Below are 23,187 nucleotides of genomic sequence, written 5' to 3' on the forward strand. Positions count from 1 at the left end.
CTCAATCTGTGCAAAAGTTGGCCTACTCTCCAACTTTAATATTCCATTAAGGAAAATACTCGTCAATGAGTCCACTCCGTACAAGTCCCTAGAGTTTTCTCGGAACTTGATTTGATACCAACTGTGACAGACCGGAAAATTATGCCTTTGGCGCGTTGCCCCGCAGGCCGTAACTCCCCCGGTGCGCCATGATAAAGCTACGATCCGGGCCTCAAAGCTAGGAAAATGCACGCCCATCTTCCCTTGAGAGCATGCTCGTGGAGCATGATGCGACTAACTTAGCTTCCACACCGTTCCAAAACTTACCCTTGTACGCTAAAGGGTCCAGGGCCATAAGGCCAAGGCTGATGCATGCATCACTAGCTCGCCTCTATGCAAGGAATTCATCACTGAATTTCCTATCTAGCTGAGAAACCGTCATACCGCGGATTCTTGTCCAGGCGTGAGCCTTGGACTTTGGCATAGGCTGCACCAAGCCCTTGTCATTCCCTACATTATCTCGTTTGCCAACTCTATGTAGCTTGATAGGAAGTATGAGCATCCACTTTCTGGCATGCAACTAAGCCTCTTCAAGTATGGTCGCAATCATATCTTGCGTTGAGCTACCGAGCCAGATGATATGAGAGGCCAGAATGTCGCAATCATCTCACAATTAGATGATATGAGCGACAATGTGTTGGACCGGAAATGCTGCAACTCATTGCGGCTGCCTATGTACCCTTCCCTACTCTAAAGGGATCAAGCACAGACCGTAGTTCATCAACGAAGGGAGAGAAGCTTAACCAACTCGTTTGTAAGGCCGTAGACTAGCAAAAATGGTAATATCCTGGTCCGTAGGTCATTCCGTCAAGATGCACAAATATTATGCATCATCGGGTCCGCGATATGGCATGGTGATGCCTAAGCATCAAATGCCCTATTCGCAAGGCTACGCAGCTATAAATGAGCCTTAGGCATCATTTATACTCTTCCGGCTAAGCAATGAAGCTTACTTGGTGCATAGTACGCATATGCACCTTCAACCAAGTACCCCTCCCAATATATGTCTTAATGGAACTTCTACAAGTATGTTTAGGGGACCAAAATGACATGCCTGCTTCACTGTTCATCGCAATGATTGCGTTACTTCGTAATGATTGTTCACAATGATTGCGCACAATGATTGAGCAACACTCCTTTGGACAGCCATCTCCGGATGATGCACAATGATTGTGCACTACTTGTTTTCTCAGCCCTCTATGTCCTGATGCACAATGATTGTGCGATATTGGCTCTAGGCCAATAACTTCCGTAATGCGCAATGATTACGCTGCAAGATCAAGGCCACCTACCCAACTGGCCTAATGCATCATGATGATGCAGCATTGACCCTTGGCCAAATGCCAAACATAATGCGCCATTTTGGCGCGAAGTTTGCCTTAAGCCAATATACCGCGTACCACGCAACAGAAGCTTTAGATGAAGCTTCATCTCAGGCCATGTCGCATCTTTTAGCATGCGCCATGCTAAAAACACAGGGTGTTACACTCTTCACCCCTTTAAAGAATTTCGTCCCCGAAATTCAAAACCAAAAACTATTGTGGACAATCTCTTCGGTTTGGATTTCCTGAGTAAAAGTCCCATACCAGATGCTCAGAAATCACGGGTTTCTTCAAATTATCGTTAACAACAATTTAGACCTTCTGAGCAACCGTCCCATACCGCCTCCCCAGGAATCCAAAAGTTTCCACTAGAATACCAAGAATCACAATTGCCCACTGCCAAGAGTATATCTCGACCAGGTATCCTAGATGGCATCCCATACTACCACCCAGGAATTCCTAAGGTTCACAAGTTTAAAGATGTCATCGAAATGACAATATTTTAGCACAGTACTGTGTGGAATAGTTTCCAGTTGCTCACCATCCCTGACGGTCATCCAGGTTGCCACTCGTAAGTGGGACGCTAGCCGGGCCTGACAACGCACACCCTTGGCCAGTTGCCAACGTGTGGGGATGATCAGTCCCATTGTCTACCCACCGTCCCAGACGGTCCTCCGGGTATCCACTCGTAAGTGGGGTTCCACTAAGGCCAGGCAAACTCACAGTACTTGAACAATCTCAACTCGATTCCCATAATAACTGGCTAAGCAGTCACAAACTCAATCTGTGCAAAAGTTGGCCTACTCTCCAACTTTAATATTCCATTAAGGAAAATACTCGTCAATGAGTCCACTCCGTACAAGTCCCTAGAGTTTTCTCGGAACTTGATTTGATACCAACTGTGACAGACCGGAAAATTATGCCTTTGGCGCGTTGCCCCGCAGGCCGTAACTCCCCCGGTGCGCCATGATAAAGCTACGATCCGGGCCTCAAAGCTAGGAAAATGCACGCCCATCTTCCCTTGAGAGCATGCTCGTGGAGCATGATGCGACTAACTTAGCTTCCACACCGTTCCAAAACTTACCCTTGTACGCTAAAGGGTCCAGGGCCATAAGGCCAAGGCTGATGCATGCATCACTAGCTCGCCTCTATGCAAGGAATTCATCACTGAATTTCCTATCTAGCTGAGAAACCGTCATACCGCGGATTCTTGTCCAGGCGTGAGCCTTGGACTTTGGCATAGGCTGCACCAAGCCCTTGTCATTCCCTACATTATCTCGTTTGCCAACTCTATGTAGCTTGATAGGAAGTATGAGCATCCACTTTCTGGCATGCAACTAAGCCTCTTCAAGTATGGTCGCAATCATATCTTGCGTTGAGCTACCGAGCCAGATGATATGAGAGGCCAGAATGTCGCAATCATCTCACAATTAGATGATATGAGCGACAATGTGTTGGACCGGAAATGCTGCAACTCATTGCGGCTGCCTATGTACCCTTCCCTACTCTAAAGGGATCAAGCACAGACCGTAGTTCATCAACGAAGGGAGAGAAGCTTAACCAACTCGTTTGTAAGGCCGTAGACTAGCAAAAATGGTAATATCCTGGTCCGTAGGTCATTCCGTCAAGATGCACAAATATTATGCATCATCGGGTCCGCGATATGGCATGGTGATGCCTAAGCATCAAATGCCCTATTCGCAAGGCTACGCAGCTATAAATGAGCCTTAGGCATCATTTATACTCTTCCGGCTAAGCAATGAAGCTTACTTGGTGCATAGTACGCATATGCACCTTCAACCAAGTACCCCTCCCAATATATGTCTTAATGGAACTTCTACAAGTATGTTTAGGGGACCAAAATGACATGCCTGCTTCACTGTTCATCGCAATGATTGCGTTACTTCGTAATGATTGTTCACAATGATTGCGCACAATGATTGAGCAACACTCCTTTGGACAGCCATCTCCGGATGATGCACAATGATTGTGCACTACTTGTTTTCTCAGCCCTCTATGTCCTGATGCACAATGATTGTGCGATATTGGCTCTAGGCCAATAACTTTCGTAATGCGCAATGATTACGCTGCAAGATCAAGGCCACCTACCCAACTGGCCTAATGCATCATGATGATGCAGCATTGACCCTTGGCCAAATGCCAAACATAATGGGCCATTTTGGCGCGAAGTTTGCCTTAAGCCAATCTACCGCGTACCACGCAACAGAAGCTTTAGATGAAGCTTCATCTCAGACCATGACGCATCTTTTAGCATGCGCCATGCTAAAAACATAGGGTGTTACACTCTTCATCCCTTTAAAGAATTTCGTCCCCGAAATTCATAACCAAAAACTATTGTGGAAAATCTCTTCGGTTTGGATTTCCTGAACAAAAGTCCCATACCAGATGCTTAGAAATCACGGTTTCTTCAAGTTATCGAGAACAACAATTTAGACCTTCTGAGCAACCGTCTCATACCTCCTTCCCAGGGATCCAAAAGTTCCCACAAGAATACCAAAAATCGCAATTTCCCAGTACCAAGAGGATATCTAGACCAGGTATCCTATATGGCATCCCATACTACCACCCAGGAATCCCTAAGGTTCACAAGTTTAAAGATATCATCGAAATGACAATATTTTAGCACAGTACTGTGTGGAACAGTTTCCAGTTGCCCACCATCCCTGACGGTCATCCAGGTTGCCACTCGTAAGTGGGATGCTAGCCGGGACTGATAACGCACACCCTTGGCTAGTTGCTAACGTGTGGGGATGATCAGTCCCATTGTCTACCCACTGTCCCAGAAGGTCGTCCGGATATGCTCTCGTAAGTGGGGTGCCTCTTAGGCCAGGCAAACTCACAGTACTTGAACAAGCTCGACTCGATTCCCACAGTAACTGGCTAAGTAGTTACAAACTCAATCTGCGCAAAAGTTGGCCTACTCTCCAACTTTAAGTTTCCATTAAGGAAAATACTCGTCAATGAATCCACTCCACACAAGTCCCTACAGTTTTCTCGGAACTTTCTCTGATACCAACTGTGACGGACCGGAAAATTACGCCTTTGGCGCGTTGCCCCGCAGGCCGTAACTCCCCCGGTGCGCCATGATAAAGCTACGATCCGGGCCTCAAAGTTAGGAAAATGCACGCCCATCTGCCCTTGAAACCATGCTCGTTGAGCATGATGCGGCTAACTTAGCTTCCACACCGTTCCAAAACTTACCCTTGTACGCTAAAGGGTCTAGGGCCATAAGTCCAACGCTGATGCATGCATCACTAGCTCGCCTCTACGCAGGGAATTCATCACTGAATTTCCTATCTAGCTGAGAAACCGTCATACCGCGGAGTCTTATCCAGGCGTGAGCCTTGGACTTTGGCATAAGCCGCACCAAGGCCTTGTCATTCCCTATATTGTCTCGTTTGCCAACTCTACGTAGCTTGATAGGAAGTATGAGCATCCATTTTCTGGCATGCAACTAAGCCTCATCAAGCATGGCCGCAATCATCTCTTGCGTCGAGCTACCGATCCAGATGATATGAGAGGACAGAATGTCGCAATCATCTTACAATTAGATGATATGGGAGACAAAGTGTTGGATCTGCAATGCTGCAACTCATTGCGGCTTCCTACGTACCCTTCCCTACTCTAAAGGGATCAAACACAGACCGTAGTTCATCTATGAAGGGAAAGAAACTTAACCAACTCGTTTGCAAGGCCGTAGCTAGCAAAAATGGTAATCGCCTGGTCCGTAGGCCATTCTGTCAAGATGCACAATTATTATCCATCATCGGGTCCGCTACATGGAATGGTGATGCCTAAGCATCAAATGCCCTCTTCGCAAGGCTACGCAGCTATAAATGATCCTTAGACATCATTTATACTCTTCCGGCTAAGCTATGAAGCTTACTTGGTGCATAGTCCGCATATGCACCTTCAACCAAGTACCCCTCCCTATATATGTCTTAATGGAATTTCTACAAGTATGTTTGGGGACCAAAATGACATGCATGCTTCAGTGTTCATCGCAATGATTACGTTATTTTTCAATGATTGTGTTACTTCGCAATGATTGTGCACAATGATTACGCAACACTTCTTTGGCCATCCCTCTCTGGCTGATGCACAATGATTGTGCTCTACTCGTTCTGTCAGCCTATATGTCCTGATGCACAATGATTATGCGATATTGTCTCTAGGCCAATAACTTTCGTAATGCGAAATGATTACGCTACAAGCTCAAGGCAACCTACCCAACTGGCCTAATGCATCATGATGATGCAACATAGACCCTTGGCCAAATGCCAAACATAATGCGCCATTTTGGCGCGACATTTGACTTAAGCCAATCTACCGTGTACCACGGAACAGAAGCTTTAGATGAAGCTTCATCTCAAGCCATGGAGCATATTTTAGTATGCGCCATGCTAAAAACACAGGGTGTTACAGCATTTCTTCAACCTGAACTTGAGGAGTTGGAAGGAGCTGAGTTGGAGGAATAACTTCTACAACCTGTAGTCCAATCTCAGGTTCAAATCAAGGTAAACCTTTCAGCGGTTTGATGTAGTTTAGCATTTCTCCTGCTCATCATATTCTCCTTTCCTCTTTAAATTCTTTTTGGATGTTTCAACTGATTCAATGTGGATTACAATTTTCACAGGACATGCATGGAAGGCATTGCTTGATGCAGCTGGAGTGATTAAAGATTAACCAACTGATGAAAACTTAAGGGATTGAATGGTTGGCTCCGTTGGTGTTTCTGCAGCAACTTGAGTTGGTGGAAGAACAAGAGGGCTTGTACGGTTATACCCTTGAAATCACACTCAAGAAAGAGGTTTTACCATTAATTGGCAGCCATTATGTCCCTTAGCAGCTGCAAGTTTTGTGTAAGTTTCTATGTAGTTTCTTCTTATAGTGATTTTAAGTGAGAATGAACTGAACTTAGGAACTTAGTAGGTTTCTATGACTTCCCTCATAATTTGATATTTAATAGATTTGTTTTGGTACTTGAAAAGAATTTGTATTCTTTTTCGAATTGATTGATTGAATGTTGATATGAATTGATTGATTGAAGGAAGTATTGAATGTGGATTATTGATGGAATGAATGATGTATGCAAGATATTTGAACTGCCGGTCATATTGACCAATTTTGACTAGGTCAATGTTGACTGGCAGTAATTTTTTTGCTGTTACGAAAAAATTCGTAACGGCTGTAAGCTGTTTCAAACTTCCACGTAGTAACGGCTCTGGCATGTTACTAACGTGCCACGTGGTAACGGCTCGGGGATGTTACGACTACGTTGTTACAAAATAATTTGTAACGGCCCTGAGTTGTTACCACGTGTACAATTCGTAACGGCCCTTTGCTGTACCTAGAGCCGTTACCACCAAAATTCGTAACGGCCCTATTGCCGTTACAAAAAATGTAGCACCCACTTTTGCAACAGGCAGGAGCCGTTACAATCCGTTTTAGTAACGGCTCAGGTCTGTTACCGATCCGAGAATTTGGTGTAGTGCAAGATCATTCTCTCAGGAAAATAAATGTCCCAAATGGCGCGCATCCATGGCTAAGGAAATCATTGCTTTGGAAGCCAACAATACTTGGATATTAGTAGATTTACCACCTGGTAAAACAACCATTGGCTGCAAATGAGTTTTTAAAATCAAGTTCAATGCTGATGGTACCGTTGAACATTACAAGGCTCGACTGGTAGCCAAAGGCTACACACAACAAGAGGGTATAGACTACTATGATACCTTTGCACCAGTAGCTAAGTTGGTTACTGTTCGTGTCTTATTATCTATTGCAGCTATTAAGGAATGGTCTCTTCATCAACTTGATGTCAACAATGCGTTTCTTCAAGGTGATTTGGATGAAGAAATTTACATGAAGATTCCACCAGGTATCGCACGTCCAGGTGAGTCCAAAGTTTTCAAACTCAAAAAGTCTCTCTATGGTTTAAAGCAAGCCTCTCGTCAATGGTTTGCGAAACTTTCTTCAGTTTTGTTATCTGAAGGTTTTACTAAATCCTTATGTGATAATTCTCTTTTCACATATCATCATGGTACAACCTCTATATTTGTTCTTGTCTATGTTGATGATATTATCATCACTGGTACAGATAATAACTTCATTAATTCTCTAAAATTGCGTCTCGCTTCTCATTTTTCAATCAAGGACCTTGGTTGTTTGAAGTATTTTTGGGGCATTGAAGTTTCTCGCTCATCCAAGGGCATATTTCTATGTCAAATAAAATATATTCTTGATATATTTAAGGGTTCGGGCCTCACAGGGGCTCGTACATCAGCTTTTCCAATGGATTCAAAACTCAAGTTGCTTCCTACAGATGGTACTGAATTGACTGATCCAAGCTGCTTTCGTCGTTTAATAGGTCGTTTTTTATATCTTACGGTAACACGACTAGATATCACATACTTAGTAAATTATCTGAGTCAATTTTTGCAACATCCAAGATCAACTCATATGGATGCTGCTCATCGTATTCTAAGATATCTCAAGGGAACCATTGGACATGGAATATTCTTGACCTCATCCAGTTCTCCTTCTATTCATGGTTACACAGACTCTGATCGGGCAGGCTGCCCAATTACTCGTCGTTCTACCACTGGATATTTTGTTACCTTTGGTAATAGTCCAATTTCTTGGAAATCAAAAAAACAGCCTACTGTGGCTCGTTCATCAGCTGAAGTTGAATATCGTGCTTTGGAAAATATAACTGCTGAGCTTCAATGGTTAGTTTATCTCTTCAAAGACATGCACATTTCTTGTCCTCTTCCTATCACTGTTTCTTGTGATAGTCAAGCAGCAATTCATATTGCTCAAAATCCGGTATTTCCCGAGCGTACTAAACACATCGAGATTGATTGCTATTTTGTTCGTGAAAAGTTAATAAGTGGATTGATTCTACCAAAACATCTTCCGTCGTCTGATCAACTGGCTGATGTTTTCACTAAGCCTTTGGGAGCTCCGCAATTTGGTCGTCTAGTTGGCAAGTTGGGCGTTCGTTCAGGCTCTACCACTCCAACTTGAGGGGGGTATTAACACATGCAAATATATAAGAAGATCAACACATATTAAGTACATGCAATGAAGAATATGGAAACAAGATTAGTACATGCAAAGAATAATATTGATGTAATTAGTTTTAATTTCTTTGATTTATTTATAGGAATAAATTTAATTCTCTTGATGTTATTATAGTATTAGGATCCTCACTCATTCAATGTATTTGTACAAGTAGTATATATACAAAATAATGAAAATAATCGCAATACAGTTGTATGAGATTAAAATCCAAAACCAATATTTCTTCACTTTATAACCAGTGTTCGAATTTACAAATCTTTCAGGCTGAAAACTAGTTGGATCTGTCCAATATTAGGATCTCTACCGATTTCCCATGCATTGATTGGTACCTGAGTATCTTTAGGGACAATAAAATCATGGATTTTAACGTCCGTTTCTGCTTTATGAGGAAGTAAGAATGGAGCTGGTGGGTGAAGGCGTAATGTTTCTTTTATGATTGCTTGCAGATAAGGGAGCTGAATAATATCTGACTCTTCGATCGGCAGGTCTTTACCTATGATGTTTGAAAGCTCTTGTTGCGCCTTTGTCATCTTAGATGGGTTATGAAGTAGTTCATCCAGTGCCCATTCCACCGTGGATGATATAGTATCTGTCACAGCCATTAGTAAGACGTTGTTTGCTTGTAGCTGACTCAGCGTCTGGATCTGAATCAACCCCTGACTCGGCAATCAGACCGTTTGTTTTGCATTTTGAGTTAGATCTGACTCGACCTCTGACTCAAACATAATCCCTGACTCAGACCCATTTGAGTGAAGTAATAAAATAACCCTGACTCACGGGACCAAACCACTGACTCGCTTTTTTGAGTCAGATCTGACTCAAAACAAACATATCGAGTCAGATCCAGATGAGTCAGGTGATTTCACTCAGATCCATATGACTTAGATCCAGACGACTCAGATGATTCGGGAGTAAACAAACATGGTATAAGTCCCGATTCATGATCCATTTCGTAAGACTTTCAAACACTAATTCTCATATAAAAGCAACAAAATTTTGACCACATGCTCAATACTGGATACAGTCTAGTAAAGCAAATGGAAAATTATGTGATGTTAGGGGTTTAAATTTTGCCCGGCATCCCAATGTCCAGTACCGTCCGCCCTGTCCTATGACATCCCATGGGTGCCCGTGGCCCATTACGAGCAGGCCCCTAGCCCATTTAAATAAGAGGGTGGGCACAGGCCACAAGTCAAATTATCTTGCCCGGATCAATACCCTCCCTATTAGCCCGACAATGTTACCCACTCTATTAGCCCGTCAATGTTATCCATTTTACCTAGCTTAAGTGACTGTTCCCATTTTTTTATCCTAGAATATTCTTGGTACATATACTTTATACAGTTAACCCTCATAGTTCTTATATATATTTCTTAACTTTTACTGCATACGAATCTAAATTTGTTAACCATATAGAGAAAATATTGAGCACAATCTATGGCAGTTTCCTTTTCTGATGATTCAATTCAAGAAAAATTATAGAAAGTTTGGTTCATTTTGTTCCCATCTCGATCTTGTATTTGATTATTAATTTCAAGTAAAACTTGTGTATTACTACATTACTTTGATTTATTTTTTTAATAATATATATATATAGAGAGAAAGAGAGGGAGGATCCATGGACACTCTTAGATGGACAAGGTCAGACAAGATTTATGTCATTTTCTCCGTAAAACACAGACGATAATGAGTTTAAGTGTAATAGTTTGATGATATATTTATCTTATAAGACTTTACATTCTTACAAAATAAAATAAACGCAATTCGAGATAGCTTTTTCAAAAGTATATCTTTATGGTACAAGAAGAGAACAATGTCAAGCTTCTTCAAGCTGCCAACCTCCGGGATACAAGAGAACAATGTCAAGGTTTTCGTATCAAAAAGAGTTGCCCCTTCATAAGCCAAGATTTTCAATCTCAAATCCAAAAACTACTTATTCATCAACCAGAAAAACATTAGAGTCGATCTTTTCAATTGTGGCACACAAAACATCCTATTACGTGGATCAAATAGTACCAAGGACGGAGCCAGAATTTTAAAAATAGATGGGATGTTACCAATCAGTGCACATTTTAGGGGGTGCAAAAGGGTTAAAATGGCTAAGATGGGGGAAGATTCCCTTAAATTGGCCTTGGAAGCTCACCATTTGAGGGGGTGCAATTGCACATCCACCTCTCAATGTGGCTCCTCCCCTGAATAATGCTCTCTAAGATTTGTTGCATAAGTTTTTATTAAGGGAAGTCATACAAGTTTTACATATCAACATTCTTACAACCAAGGTCAAGAGATTTGTTAATAGCATCAATAACTATTTGAATATTTCTACTACTCTCAGACCATTTATCCTCTGGACAGCTCCCATGGTTTTTAATATTTCCCACCAATCTAGCAAACTCTTGTACCATTGATGTTTCTTGAGGAACCTCAGAAACAACCTCAATCTTCTTTGGTTCCACAGTCCATCCCAAATGAAGTTTTGTAAACTGTGCACCGGATGTGAATTCAAGTGAAGCAGAACTTTCTTTACAAGGGATGATGTGATCCTTGAGATGAATAGTGCCATTTGTACCATGTAAAGATAAGTCAAGACACACGTTAGAGAGGAATGAGCAGTAAAACGTTGCCACTTTTTCCTCTTGATCATCTTCTTCTTTTCCAGCCAACCAAGTTAAGGAACCGCCACATGCCATAAGGACACCGGCTTCATTACGAGTCGGTCCTGGTAGAGCCATTACAGTGTTTGGTAGTAGGTTGTCGGTTGCCCACAAGATGGCTCCGATGCAGTACCATCCCACATCTCCGAGTACTCCAAGAGCATCTAGTTCTGGCTTTACTCTAATGTTGTTCTCTAAGAAATCAGGAGTTCCATTGTAGAATGTGCATGTCGAGTGTATCTAAACCAAACAAATATACAAAAGAAAGAAAAGAGAATTCTATCATTTAGGCAGGAGATGGTAGGTGTGCTATGAAAAATGCAAATAAATCATCTAATGTAAGAATTTATAATGATTTACTATAATCATATTAAAATTAATTTTGATGCGGCTTTTGATCAAAATACCAATGTTTCAAGCATTGGACTAATCATTAGAAATGCTGCAGGTGAAATGCAAAGGAGAAGACATTGTCCCGGGAGTTCTCTAGATGCAGAGCAAGCTAAAGGAAAAGCGGCCCTTAAAGCAATATTGTGGGCAGCAAGGAAAGAAATCACAAATCTGCATCTTGAAGGGGACAATCTCAACATAGTTAATGCAATAAGACATTTTACATTCTATCAAGTGGACAAGTAGTTTAATAGTTGATGCAATTTATTTTCTTAACTCTTTTAGAGAACCGGAAATGCACTTTCATTCGCATGGTAGGAAACAATGCTTCGCATGAGGCAGATGTAATTGATTATAACCACTAGTGGAATGAAAAGTTTCTTTTCTATTAAAAAAAATAAACATCTATGGAGGTACCAGAACACTGTTACCTCTTTTGTGTCGCATTAGAAGCCTTAGGCGCGATTAGGCGCCTAAAGCGTGATAACCTAGTGAGCTGAAAACGTTAAAACTTAGAAAAATGTCTTACCGATTTGAGTTTACCGAAGAGTTTGGTGTCAGCAAGAAGCTCTTTGATCTTAGGACTCCTTGGGTGATGAAGCCACATCGTACCATCCATGAATTGTACACCATTCAATCTGCAAGCCTCCAATATTTGATCAAGCTCCGACGTATTTAAAGCCGTCGGTTTCTCTAAAAGCAAATGTTTCTTCTTTGTTGCAGCCAAGACAGCCCATCGTACGTGCAGGCTTGTGGGAAGTGGCATATACACAGCATCGACATTTGGGTCATCAAGAACTTCATCATAGCTCCCATAAATCTTAACGGAATCTGGCAATTTGTTGTTTAAGGCGAATTTTTTTGCTTTCTCAAAGGAACGGCTGCCGACGGCATAGACAGTAGAGTTGTAGGATAAACCAATAGCTCTTGAAACTTTCCTAGCTATTTGAGCACATCCTACTATACCAAATCGGATATGATTCTCATCCATCTTCAGTGATTTTCTTTGGGTCTAATAAAAATTGATTCCGAGCAAGATAGCTAGGAGTATACTCTCAAGATCTACCAGATATGGTTTATTTCTAAATGTAATAATTATTGGAGAAATGAATCGGAAATTCCCATCCCTACATGTGCAGTTGCATTATGATGGTCCATCTCATGAATAAGTGCTATTGTACAATGTTTCTTGTCCACTCGTTCATGTTGACACAATTGGATATGAGTTTCCCACGTAATGCTGTTGAATTTCATGTTTGGATTGGTATTATTTACCACCCGACAAAAGTCATGCAAATTGTTACTGAAAACAGTATTGTTGAAGGGCATGTTTGGGTTGATTTGTGGTGCCTTGAAGTTCAATTATCAACCCTTTCACATTTTTTCCCAACACTGGAGACATGGAACAATTATTACATAGATTAGAAGTGAGATTGCAGCAAACTCTCGCACTCTCGGTTTAACCCCACAATATTACGAATTTGTAAACTGATAGAAGCAAGCTTCAATCTTCATGCATGATACCCATGATTTATCTGATTTACAACTTGATAGGAATCACTCGAAGACGAGTAGCCTTCACCAAGGCAAACCCATTACCATCCTCCATATTCATATCCTCAGGTTTCATCTCATTTTCCAGCTTCCAGTCAAATGATTGTAGAAGTAAACCAATTATTAAATGTATCATTCTATGTGCTAAAGGTAAACCGGGACAAATTCGGCAACCTGATCCAAACGGAATCAACTCGAAGTGTTGACCTTTATAATCAGTTTTTGAACCTAAAAATCTTTCGGGCTTAAAACTAGATGGCTCTGTCCAAATAGCAGGATCTCTAGCAATTGCCCATGCGTTGACTACTACCTGGGCACCTTTTGGGACAACAAAATCATGGATTTTAACGTCCATTTCTGCTTTGTGGGGAGTAAGAATGGAGCTGGTGGGTGAAGTCGTAATGTTTCTTTTACGATGGCGTGCAAATAAGGAAGCCGGACAATATCTGATTCTTCAAGTAGCTGGTTTTTACCAATGATGTTTGAAAGTTCTTTCTGTGCCTTCGACATCTTAGATGGGTTATGAAGTAGTTCAGCCGGTGCCCATTCTATCGTGGCTGATACAGTATTTGTGGCAGCCATTAATAAGTCCTGATCCAATATAAATTTGGCGAGGCTTTCAAGAATAATTCTCATATATAAGCAAGTAAAATTGATGACATACCGTCAAATATTAAATGCTAGTAATCGAGCCAGCAACGCTAACAAGTTTTGCATTATTTTTGTTGAAGGACTTTATGTATTGTTGATACTGACAGCAAAGGCTATGGGTAGTCTCCAAATACTAACTCTTCCATATGAAAGATTACTCGTCCATATGAACGAGCGAAGCTATCGTGGGCTAATACAAAAAAAAAGATACTACATGGGAGACAGTCTCCCGTTTAGTTAAAAAAATTGGATTTTGGACCAGACGGGGGACTGTCCCCCGTCTAAAAAAAATAAAATCTTCTTAGACGGGACAATCCCCGTCAAACAAAAAACCTAAAAATATGCTACATAAACGGGGGATAGTCCCCCGTCAAAAAAAAAACGAAAAAAAAAAGTTTTTGACGGGGGACGGTCTCCCGTTTTGTACTAAAAGTTTCTTTTTCCTGACGGGGGATAGTCCCCCGTCTAGTGTGAAACTCTCAACTACTCGTTCGTCTGAACGAGTGTTTGGAAGGATTTTGGGAAAAAGTGGGTTGAAACCTACCCACAGGAGAGCTTAATTTGCTCAAATTGGTAGTGCACTCTTTTATTTGAAAGGGTGACACTATCCATAGCCCTTGCTCTGAGGAGTCCAAAAACGAAATCTCCAAGCGAATTGGACCTGGGCTTGTGAGATGTTGGCAATTTTCAACCATTCTCACAGTTTTACTAGGTCATTATTTAGTAAAATTCAACACCGTTTATCTACATATTTTTATTAATGGCCAAAATACCCTTTTAAATTTATCATGTTAGAAATATTATGTTATATATTTAATTTAGGATTTGTATAAGAGAATTAAGATTAAAGATCGTTCGAAGGAGAAGAAGAGTTTATGGGAATACTTTTTCAAAAACTAGGTTTTGGAATTTTTGTACTCAAAATGAGTAATTTGAATGCCATTTTTAAGGAATGCAAATCTTCAATTTTCATAACGATCCGGTAACGAGTGATTTGCTAAAATGAAAACTTTTAAAAGGGTAATGAAAATCTTTAAAGCGTAGATCGACGAAGTGGTTATAGATTCGGCTAGGAAAATGGAACTACATGATGCCGAATATCCTCTTTCATGGAGTTTTGGACTAGGTTCGGCTAGAAAAACAGAAGTACAGGTGGACGAACATTCTCTTTGATGGTGTGTGGACTAGGTTCGACTTGGAACACTTAATAATAGCTATCTAAATTACTATTTTGTGTTTAACAGACTTATGTTAGGTAATGTCGTGACCACCATGTTCCTAGCTGAACCTAAGATAAAATCAAATCATACATTTATAGAATGTTGGGCTAGAAAATTTGAAGGTTAACCTAGGAAGTTAGAAAGTTTGGCTAGGATTATTTTTTATTGGAAATAGCCGATCATACATTTAGAGAAAGTTCGGTTAGAAAATTAGAAAGTTTGGCCTAGGATTTTTTTTTTCTTCTAAAATAGCCGAACTATTCTTCATGTTTTTCATTTCCATCAGGCTTGGCTAGTTCAACAAGAGTTTTTTCAAAAAATTCCTTACCTAACTTCTCTGTGCAACTTTAATTTTTCTGATTACTACTCAGTTTATCAATCACAAATGTATAAAGAAGACATGGGTTAGTTGGAAAGTATCTTCTCATGTACAAATTTATAAAATCCAGATTTAAAGCGATTATGAAAGTGGAAGAGAGAATACTAGGAGAAGGAAGAGTTTGAAATGAAAATAGGTTAGTAGAAAAAAAGAATTGTGCTTTTATGTTTATGAATTAGAGTTATAATAATTAGGTTATTAACACTACAAGAAAATGAGTATTTTGCCGCAACACTTTGCCACACACCTATTAACAATGCGGCAATATGTGGATTTTAGTCTCAGTGGATGATGAGTGTCGCATAAAGGGTGACATCTTGCCACAACCAAGGGTAGGTGAGGCAAAAAGTCATTTTTTTGCTATATATATTTATGTGGTGTGGAAATATATTATATTCTTTCCACATCACCGTGGAAACATATAAAAAGATTGAATATTTAACTGTCTTTCTTTATTAAAATTTTATTTTTATAAAAAGATTACGACTAAAACTCCAAGGTCCATCCAATGTAGTCAATATCGGCCGTATCGGCCGATATATCGGGGATATTTCGGATATCGGTCCAGAACGATACGATAAGAAGGATATCGGGGATACGATATTCGCCCGATAATATCGGCTGTATCGGTCGAATATCGGCCGTTTCGGTCAAATATCGGCCGTATCGGTCGATACGAAATTTTCCTACATTTCCTGATATGAGACGGTATTGGTCGTTTTCTATAAAGTTTAAAGGTAATTTTGGCGAAGAAAGTCTTCCAGGTGGTAGTAGAGGTGCATGTAGCTCTCGAAGCAAGTCTACTAAAGTTACTCTTTTGTTTTTTTGATAAAATTGATGTTATCTATTATATCTTATCCGAAAATGTGTGGAGAAATGTTTAATATAAAATTATAGTCTCTAAATATAGAACCGATATTTCAACGATAATATCCCCGATATAAAATCGTACCAGTATATCGGTCCCGGCCGAGATGAACCGATATCCGATATTAACTACATTGGGTCCATCACTAATTTTCCAAAAAAAAAGATTCGTAGACAATTATTTTCCAAGAAGAATTCGTGAAAAATCAAAATTTCCCCCCACTAATTCCGCATCTAAAACTTTTTTTTTTTTTTTTTTTTGAACGGATCCTAAAACAACTGCTAGGTTTCCCCTTAAAACTGACCATCTCACAAAGAAAAAATGGAGGGTTTTCATCCAAAACAAGTGGTGTTCTCTCGTCTCGTGATTATCAGAATCCTATGGGTTTCATTTTTTCCGTCAACACCAGATCTCTCGTTGCATACAAAACTATTATTTTCACCACTCTCATCGCATCTAGATTAACAATCAAACCCTAACTTCTTTCTAACCGATGACTCTTTTCTTCTTCAAATTTCAGCATTTTTGTTCTTTTTTTCATCATTCTCGTTACAATCTCGAGCATCAACTTCATCAAGTATAATCTATTGAATCTTTTATTTTTGTTTGTTTTTGTTATGATTTCAATTTCTGAATTTGGGGATTTTGGTTAAGGGTTGGAGCAAAGTTTAGGGATTTTGATTATGGGTTTTCCAAATAATTTTTTGTAACTTATTTAGTGATTTAATGTTAGTTTAATCTTTTATAGGTTTTATTCATCTGTTAATTGATGTGTTATGTGTTCTGTGTTGGATTTTTTGGGGCGACGGAAGTAATACTAGTGAATACAGGATTTGAGTTGTGCAATATTTAATTATAAGTTTACATTTTCCTCTTTTTACAGGTTTGGAAGATCTAGGTGAATATATACCGCAATATACCAGTGAAGGTCGTCCAAGAATCATATTGATCTTTTAACTGTTACCCTGTTCAGTCATTTATGAGGTATTTTTCGTTTTTTCGCCAAATTTTTTTGATTGGATGGATGGATTTGTTCATGGCCTTATGCATGCATTTGTTTGTGAAATTGTTCTTCGATTTTATCAATTTGATGCAAATTTGATTGTCTCAAATGTTGTCAGTATGATTTGGTGTAGGGATTGTAGAAGTAATAGTGTAGGGATTGTAATTTTGTAAAAGAAAAAATTGGCTTAACATGACACTATCATAGTGGTGGTGGTAGCTTAAGTGATAGCTCTGATTTGGTGTCAAATGATTAATATACTTCTTATCCTACTGGAAAATTCTTGTGTGTGTCCAATGCTACTACATATTTGATTTTGAACAGACTGAGGATAGTATCTTGGTCAGTAAGTGGAGTGTCTAATTTTGTCTCCCAAATAAGAAGTTTTTGTTTTACTTTTGCTTTTTAATGCTGACAAGAACATAAATTTTTCTCGGTGTTAAGACCAATGAGGTTGGTCTGGTCAGCAGCATCAAAAAAATGTATCCATAAGACTATGCACACATCCCTACATTAACGTTACTTCTGTTTTTTGTTTTTCTCTATGATGCACTTCTCTGCAATATAATTTCTCAGTTTCCCTCAACTTTTGCATTTTTGGCATCCTTAAATATGTTCCCTTAAAGTCGTGGTCAGTTTATTGCTAATCTGCAATCATCTGTGGTACACATTCGTAGGGACTAAGGAGATTTTTTCATTTTAATTTTACTGTAGCTGTCAGAGATCGTAGTTTAAATAATGTTGTGGAAGTGGAGCAGATGTAGCATTTCCTATGTGATTTGGGATATCATTGCAAACTGATTCCTACTTGCGTGGATATGAATTTGTACCTTTGCCAGAATTATAAGCGGTCTTCATTTCCTAGATTAAATCACGGTTCTCCTTTGTGCTACTCATCCAACATGAACCAAATCATCTGCAGTCTAATGATGGAGTATTCAGGTCAGTGCAACTACTAACATTGCGGTCTAATGATGGAGTATGCTAGTCAGTGCAACTATTAACAACTCCCGAACAACTTTTAGGACCTTTAGATCACCTTTATAAACCCAGGGTGCAGCTTTACAGACCTCAGACTAATTGTAAGTACTTGTTCTTCCTTAATTTTGCATTATAAAATTGGAAAACTTTCTTAAACAAATATGTGAATTAGGGTTATAATTGTCATTTGTATTGTAATTTCCGTACATTTTAGCAAATTTGAATTGTTTTCCATGAATGCAAGTATAACTTTTGGTATTCAATTTTTGAACTTGAACTGATTTGCACTATTTTGTCTTTAATCTGTTAATTGAGTCTGCATGTTATTATGATAATATCTTAATTACAGTTCAAGCTTTCAATAAACTTGACCACTTTTTGATGTGTTCTGCTTGGTGGTGTTTGTTTTGATTGTTTAGCAGGATTTTGTGGCCTGGGAATGGACTGTTGGTGTGGATTTAGCACAAAAAAGGTGTAATTTGAAGTATCAATTCTATTAGAGTTTGAGATTGTGTAGATTTAGTTTATAATTTTTTATTATTGTGTAAATCACTGTACTCTGAAACATATTTATATTTATGAAATTTGAAATCTTTGATCGGAAATCAGTTTTTGTTTATGAAATGCTTGATTTAGATATTACTTTACCGTCTATGAATCATATACCACAACAATGGTCTATAAACAATATTAGAAAACAATTCTCTTAATAGGCTTTTGCAGAAGAAATGTTGCTTTAATGCAGGTCTTCTTGACGTTGTTGCAAGAGAAGCCTATAATAGCACCTAAGTGGTGTGGAAAAAGTATTTTCACAAAAAATAAAATCAAATATTTAAATAATTAAAATGAACTAAATATTCTTTTGCCTCACATTATTGCCTCACTATATGTTGTTGCTAAAACCTTCTTTTTGCTACAACACACATAAGGTGTGGCAATAACTTCTTATCACACAGGTTGTTGCCCAATGTGTGGCAAAAGATTTTGATGCTGCAGAAGGCTATTGCCACATGAAACATGGGTTCTTGCCATGCAGAGCACATGTTGCAATACCCTAATTTTCTTGTAGTGTATAAGTTTAGTCTAGTTTTGAGTTAGGTTTAGGTTAATTTAAGTTAGGGATAACTAGGTCATTTACTATAACTAGGATACCCTTATCTCATCACAACAAAATCCCTAAGTGGACAAGGGTTCACCTAAAACTGCCATGGTGCCCAAAAAATTATTCACTTTTTAAATAATTAATGCTCTTATTTCTTTTTGGGAAATGCTGGAATAAAACTATATAACATTTTCTTGAAGTAAATTTCAAAGGCACTTATCCATATGTTCATGTAAATGGATAAAATGTCCTTACTATTATGGGTTAAAACTTAATATTAATATAACAATAAGATTGTTAATATCCAGATTCGATTAAGCGAAATGAACTTAAACAATAAAATTACTGTTAGTTTATAAGGTTAAAGCTTATGCGACACCGAAACATTGAAGGGAAAAAAATCCTGACCAAACCTTAATCTGTTGTTCGCATATGAAAGGTAACACTAAGGCTCGGCTAGGTTTTTCTTTTCCTAGTTGAACCTCAGTTTGTTCTTCGCATATGATGAACAACACCGGGGTTTGGTCTCTTTTTCCTAGGTAAACCTTAATGTTTGGCTAAGTCGGGTTTCTTTTCCTAGTTGAACTTCAATTTGTATACTTCGTGTACGAAGAATAATGTTAAGGTTCGACTACTTCTTTTTCGTAGGAGGTTTGCCTAAGTTGACATATATTTTATATCTGAACCTTAATATGTTATTCGAATGAGAATAACAAAACTTGCGAAATCTAAAAATTTGTATAGTTTTCATTTAATCATTCTCGTCTTCTGGCTATAGTCACACAATAGGTTGGCCCATCGAAATAGAATAATTATCACACCTCAAAATAATCTCTATCGGTGAACATGAAATGGAAAAAGTTCGTTTCGATGAGCCAATCAGTATTTTTTTAATCCCGGATAGAAAGTACCGTCCTTTCTTCTTTGTGGATGGACCACATGTCATTTTTTCCTGCTTACGTGATCGGGATCAAGGAGTTTGTGATATTCCTTTTCTTTATGTAAAGGATATATTGTTTACTCGTCAAATCCAACACTGAAGAGGTCATCCATTTTTTAGGGTTCCAATTAAATTGGTCAATCTAAAATAATACTAGGTTTTTCAAGAATCACCAAAAAAAAAATTATTTTAAATTTAATGGACTGTTTTTTTTTTATTCACGATGATTAAGTCGTTTAAAGTTTGGCAAGAATAGAAAGAAGCCAGGAGGAGGATTTGAATTTTTTATTTTATCTTGTTGGATTAAGTTTTTAAGAAAAAGATAATTTAGCCATTTCTTACCACTACGACACCTTTTTTTTATCCCTAAACACTATAAGTTTTTAAGAAAAAGGTAATTTAGTCATTTTTAAGAAAAAGACAATTTAGTCATTTTTAAGAAAAAGACAATTTAGTCATTTCTGAAAATGAATATCAACACCATTAGGCTGATCCTTCTAACAATGAATATCAACACCATTAGGCTGATCCTTCTGACTAAAGTTTTTTCGTCCGGATCAGAATGAATGTGTATGTACATATGTACATATGTGTATATATATATTTATAATAATCTAAGAGCACATCAGACCCACATCAAGATATATTTTACATCAAAACTATAAATTAAAGCTAAATTAATTTATACCGGCTAACAAGACCACGGAGAAAAGAAAATATAGTACTAACCTTAAGTAAAGAGTTTATATCCCGACGATGAAGCTCAATAACGTTTTCATGGCATGCATCAAGAATTATATCAAGCAAGTCAGCAGAGTTAGTACTCTTCCCCTCTCTAGCAAGCTCCAATTTTTGCTCTATTATTTTACCAAATGTGCCATCCATTATTCTAGCATAATTTCTCATATTGCGTTTAATACCTTGCACATCCATGAAGCTTATTATAGGAATATAATCAGAAAGATTAGGTTTTGCAGCTTGCAATACCACTTCTTTAAGCGCGATCTCAAATGTAGAATATGAATAATAATCAGCTAGATCAATAGAGAAAAAACTATTTGATAATAGATTAAGAACAGTAGTAAAAGCAACATGACCAATATCAACCACGGAACTGGAGCTTGCACTTTGACAAATGTATGTGAATAGATCATCCAACTTTTGGCTTTTTATTGAATCAAGTCTTTGACTAGTGGAGATATGCGAATTTGTAAATTGTCTAAGATTACGCCATTGAGGAGAAACAGGTAACCATACCATTGAAACTTTATGGTGATCGAACACCGTAATTGCTTCCAAGATTGTTCGACTAGAAAAAGACTGATCATGTTTTTGAAGAATTTCTTTTGCCATTGCAGGAGAAGAAACAACTACTGTTGTCACAGAACCAAGCTTTAACAACATCAAGGGTCCGTAAACTTTGGCGAGCCGAGTAAGTGACTCGTGAGGTTTTTTCCCGAGTTGTAAAAGATTTCCAATGATTGGTAAAGGTATGGGACCAGGTGGAAACCTCCTCGTATTTGAAGATTTGGTTACCCATGAAATTATTTTGATAAATGTACAAGAAAACAAAATCAACAAAGAAATTTTGAAGTAATCATCTTTAATTTTTCCTCTTTTTGTCTCTCAAACGCAAACTTTCAATTTGTAAAGAGTATAGAGTGACAAACATATATAGTATATTATCATGGATCAGTTAATATTAAGAGGTTGTTTCTGCGTAGTTTCTCTTTCGCTATTAGCTTCCTATAATATTCACCGTCGTTATAAAATCTATTTTCTTATTCCATTTACGTACGAGCTCAAATATTTAATGTCTTCGTCATTAATAAGATCGTGACATTTTTTGATCCACGTTTAGAGTACATCGATCAACAAGTTCCCAGACCATGTGATGATCATATCTCATCGAGATCTTTTCTTAATAACATTGTACAGTGTACATCTAGCTAGATCAAAACCAATTGGGTACATGTAATATACAGCTTTTAAATTACCTGCGAGAACTTACCGTAATAGGTGGAAGACTCGCCTATTTGGTTGATCAGCTAGCTGCGCCTCAAGGTTTGCCTTTTGCAACTAACTTGCATGGCATCAGATATCAACATGGTAGTCTGGATAAACGTAACATGCAAGGATATTTGCGTTTGCTTGGAACTTATAGCAGCAGCAGAGCCCCTATTGAACCCATTTACCCCATACCTATAAATCATTCCAGATATCTACCGACACCTGTCTCAATATTTCTACATGGTATTTTCTCACTATTTGAAGTTCTTTCTTGGACATATGATGCAAGCGGTTTTGAGAATTGAAATTGTTTCAAAAGAGCCTTCTGGCTAACCGCGCAAAGCTTGAGAATTGGTAAGCATTATGAAGATGAAGGAGTGGAATTTCTTTATTTTTTTTTTTTCAGAACTGGTCGTAAAAATCCAAGGTAACCAAACTTGTGGTACAAAAACCCTATTCAAATGTTGGGATCCATTAAAATTCCATCTTAAACAAAATTGATACAAAAACTCATAAATTTTTAAAAATTTATACAAAAATCCAAATTTCAAAATTGGTTTCATCAAATTTTATGATGAATCATCAAATTCTATGATTTTCATCAAATTTTATGATGAAACCAAAATTGGTTTCATTAAATTCTTTGGGATTTTTGTGTTACTTTTGTTGTGATGGGGTTTTTGTGTTACTTTTGTTTTGATGGGTTTTTTTATGGATGGATAGCTGGGTTGCACAGACGCGGACACGTAGATGCGGACATGACACTACAAAATTCTCAAAAAATTAGGACACGGACACGTATATACATATTTTATTTATATATATAATCATGTATTTATACAGCAAAGTTAAGTGTTTCGATCTTAAAAAATAGAATATATGCTACATGTATATAAATTTCAAAAGAAAAGAAGAGATCGTTTGCTTATACACGCCGAAGGTCAAGCAATGAATCACTATTAAACGC

At 38.3% G+C, this 23,187-nt stretch overlaps 3 protein-coding genes, 2 long non-coding RNA genes and 1 pseudogene across 6 annotated transcripts; 3 read left to right on the top strand and 3 right to left on the bottom strand.

Annotated features, from left to right (window-relative positions):
* Positions 1 to 5,695: 5,695 nt before the first annotated feature.
* LOC113304527 lies at positions 5,696 to 6,372 on the top strand. Its single transcript, XR_003338232.1, has 2 exons — positions 5,696 to 5,899; positions 6,019 to 6,372. It is a non-coding gene; the product is annotated as an uncharacterized LOC113304527 (long non-coding RNA).
* A 551-nt stretch (positions 6,373 to 6,923) lies between these two features.
* On the top strand, positions 6,924 to 8,411 carry LOC113305263 (uncharacterized mitochondrial protein AtMg00810-like). The gene is made up of 2 exons (XM_026554339.1): positions 6,924 to 6,987; positions 7,171 to 8,411. Exons 1-2 carry the CDS (start codon positions 6,924 to 6,926, stop codon positions 8,409 to 8,411), a joined length of 1,305 nt encoding a protein of 434 aa, XP_026410124.1.
* A 2,269-nt stretch (positions 8,412 to 10,680) lies between these two features.
* LOC113304646 (uncharacterized oxidoreductase At4g09670-like) lies at positions 10,681 to 12,657 on the bottom strand. The gene is made up of 2 exons (XM_026553787.1): positions 12,042 to 12,657; positions 10,681 to 11,362 (listed from the first exon to the last, which is right to left on the bottom strand). Exons 1-2 carry the CDS (start codon positions 12,501 to 12,503, stop codon positions 10,721 to 10,723), a joined length of 1,104 nt encoding a protein of 367 aa, XP_026409572.1. The 5' UTR covers positions 12,504 to 12,657; the 3' UTR covers positions 10,681 to 10,720.
* Positions 12,658 to 13,052: 395 nt separating this feature from the next.
* LOC113305264 lies at positions 13,053 to 13,648 on the bottom strand (annotated as a pseudogene).
* A 2,805-nt stretch (positions 13,649 to 16,453) lies between these two features.
* On the top strand, positions 16,454 to 18,773 carry LOC113304483. 2 transcript variants are annotated; one of them, XR_003338220.1, is made up of 4 exons: positions 16,454 to 16,761; positions 17,068 to 17,168; positions 17,902 to 18,269; positions 18,588 to 18,773. It is a non-coding gene; the product is annotated as an uncharacterized LOC113304483 (long non-coding RNA). The 2 variants fall into 2 exon arrangements; XR_003338219.1 differs by having other exon boundaries at positions 18,591 to 18,773.
* A 2,109-nt stretch (positions 18,774 to 20,882) lies between these two features.
* LOC113305265 (geraniol 8-hydroxylase-like) lies at positions 20,883 to 21,614 on the bottom strand. The gene has a single exon (XM_026554340.1). The coding sequence runs from the start codon at positions 21,612 to 21,614 to the stop codon at positions 20,883 to 20,885; it is 732 nt and encodes a 243-aa protein (XP_026410125.1).
* Positions 21,615 to 23,187: the final 1,573 nt, after the last annotated feature.

Source organism: Papaver somniferum, chromosome 8 (assembly GCF_003573695.1).
Source record: "Papaver somniferum cultivar HN1 chromosome 8, ASM357369v1, whole genome shotgun sequence".
Lineage (NCBI taxonomy): Eukaryota > Viridiplantae > Streptophyta > Magnoliopsida > Ranunculales > Papaveraceae > Papaver > Papaver somniferum.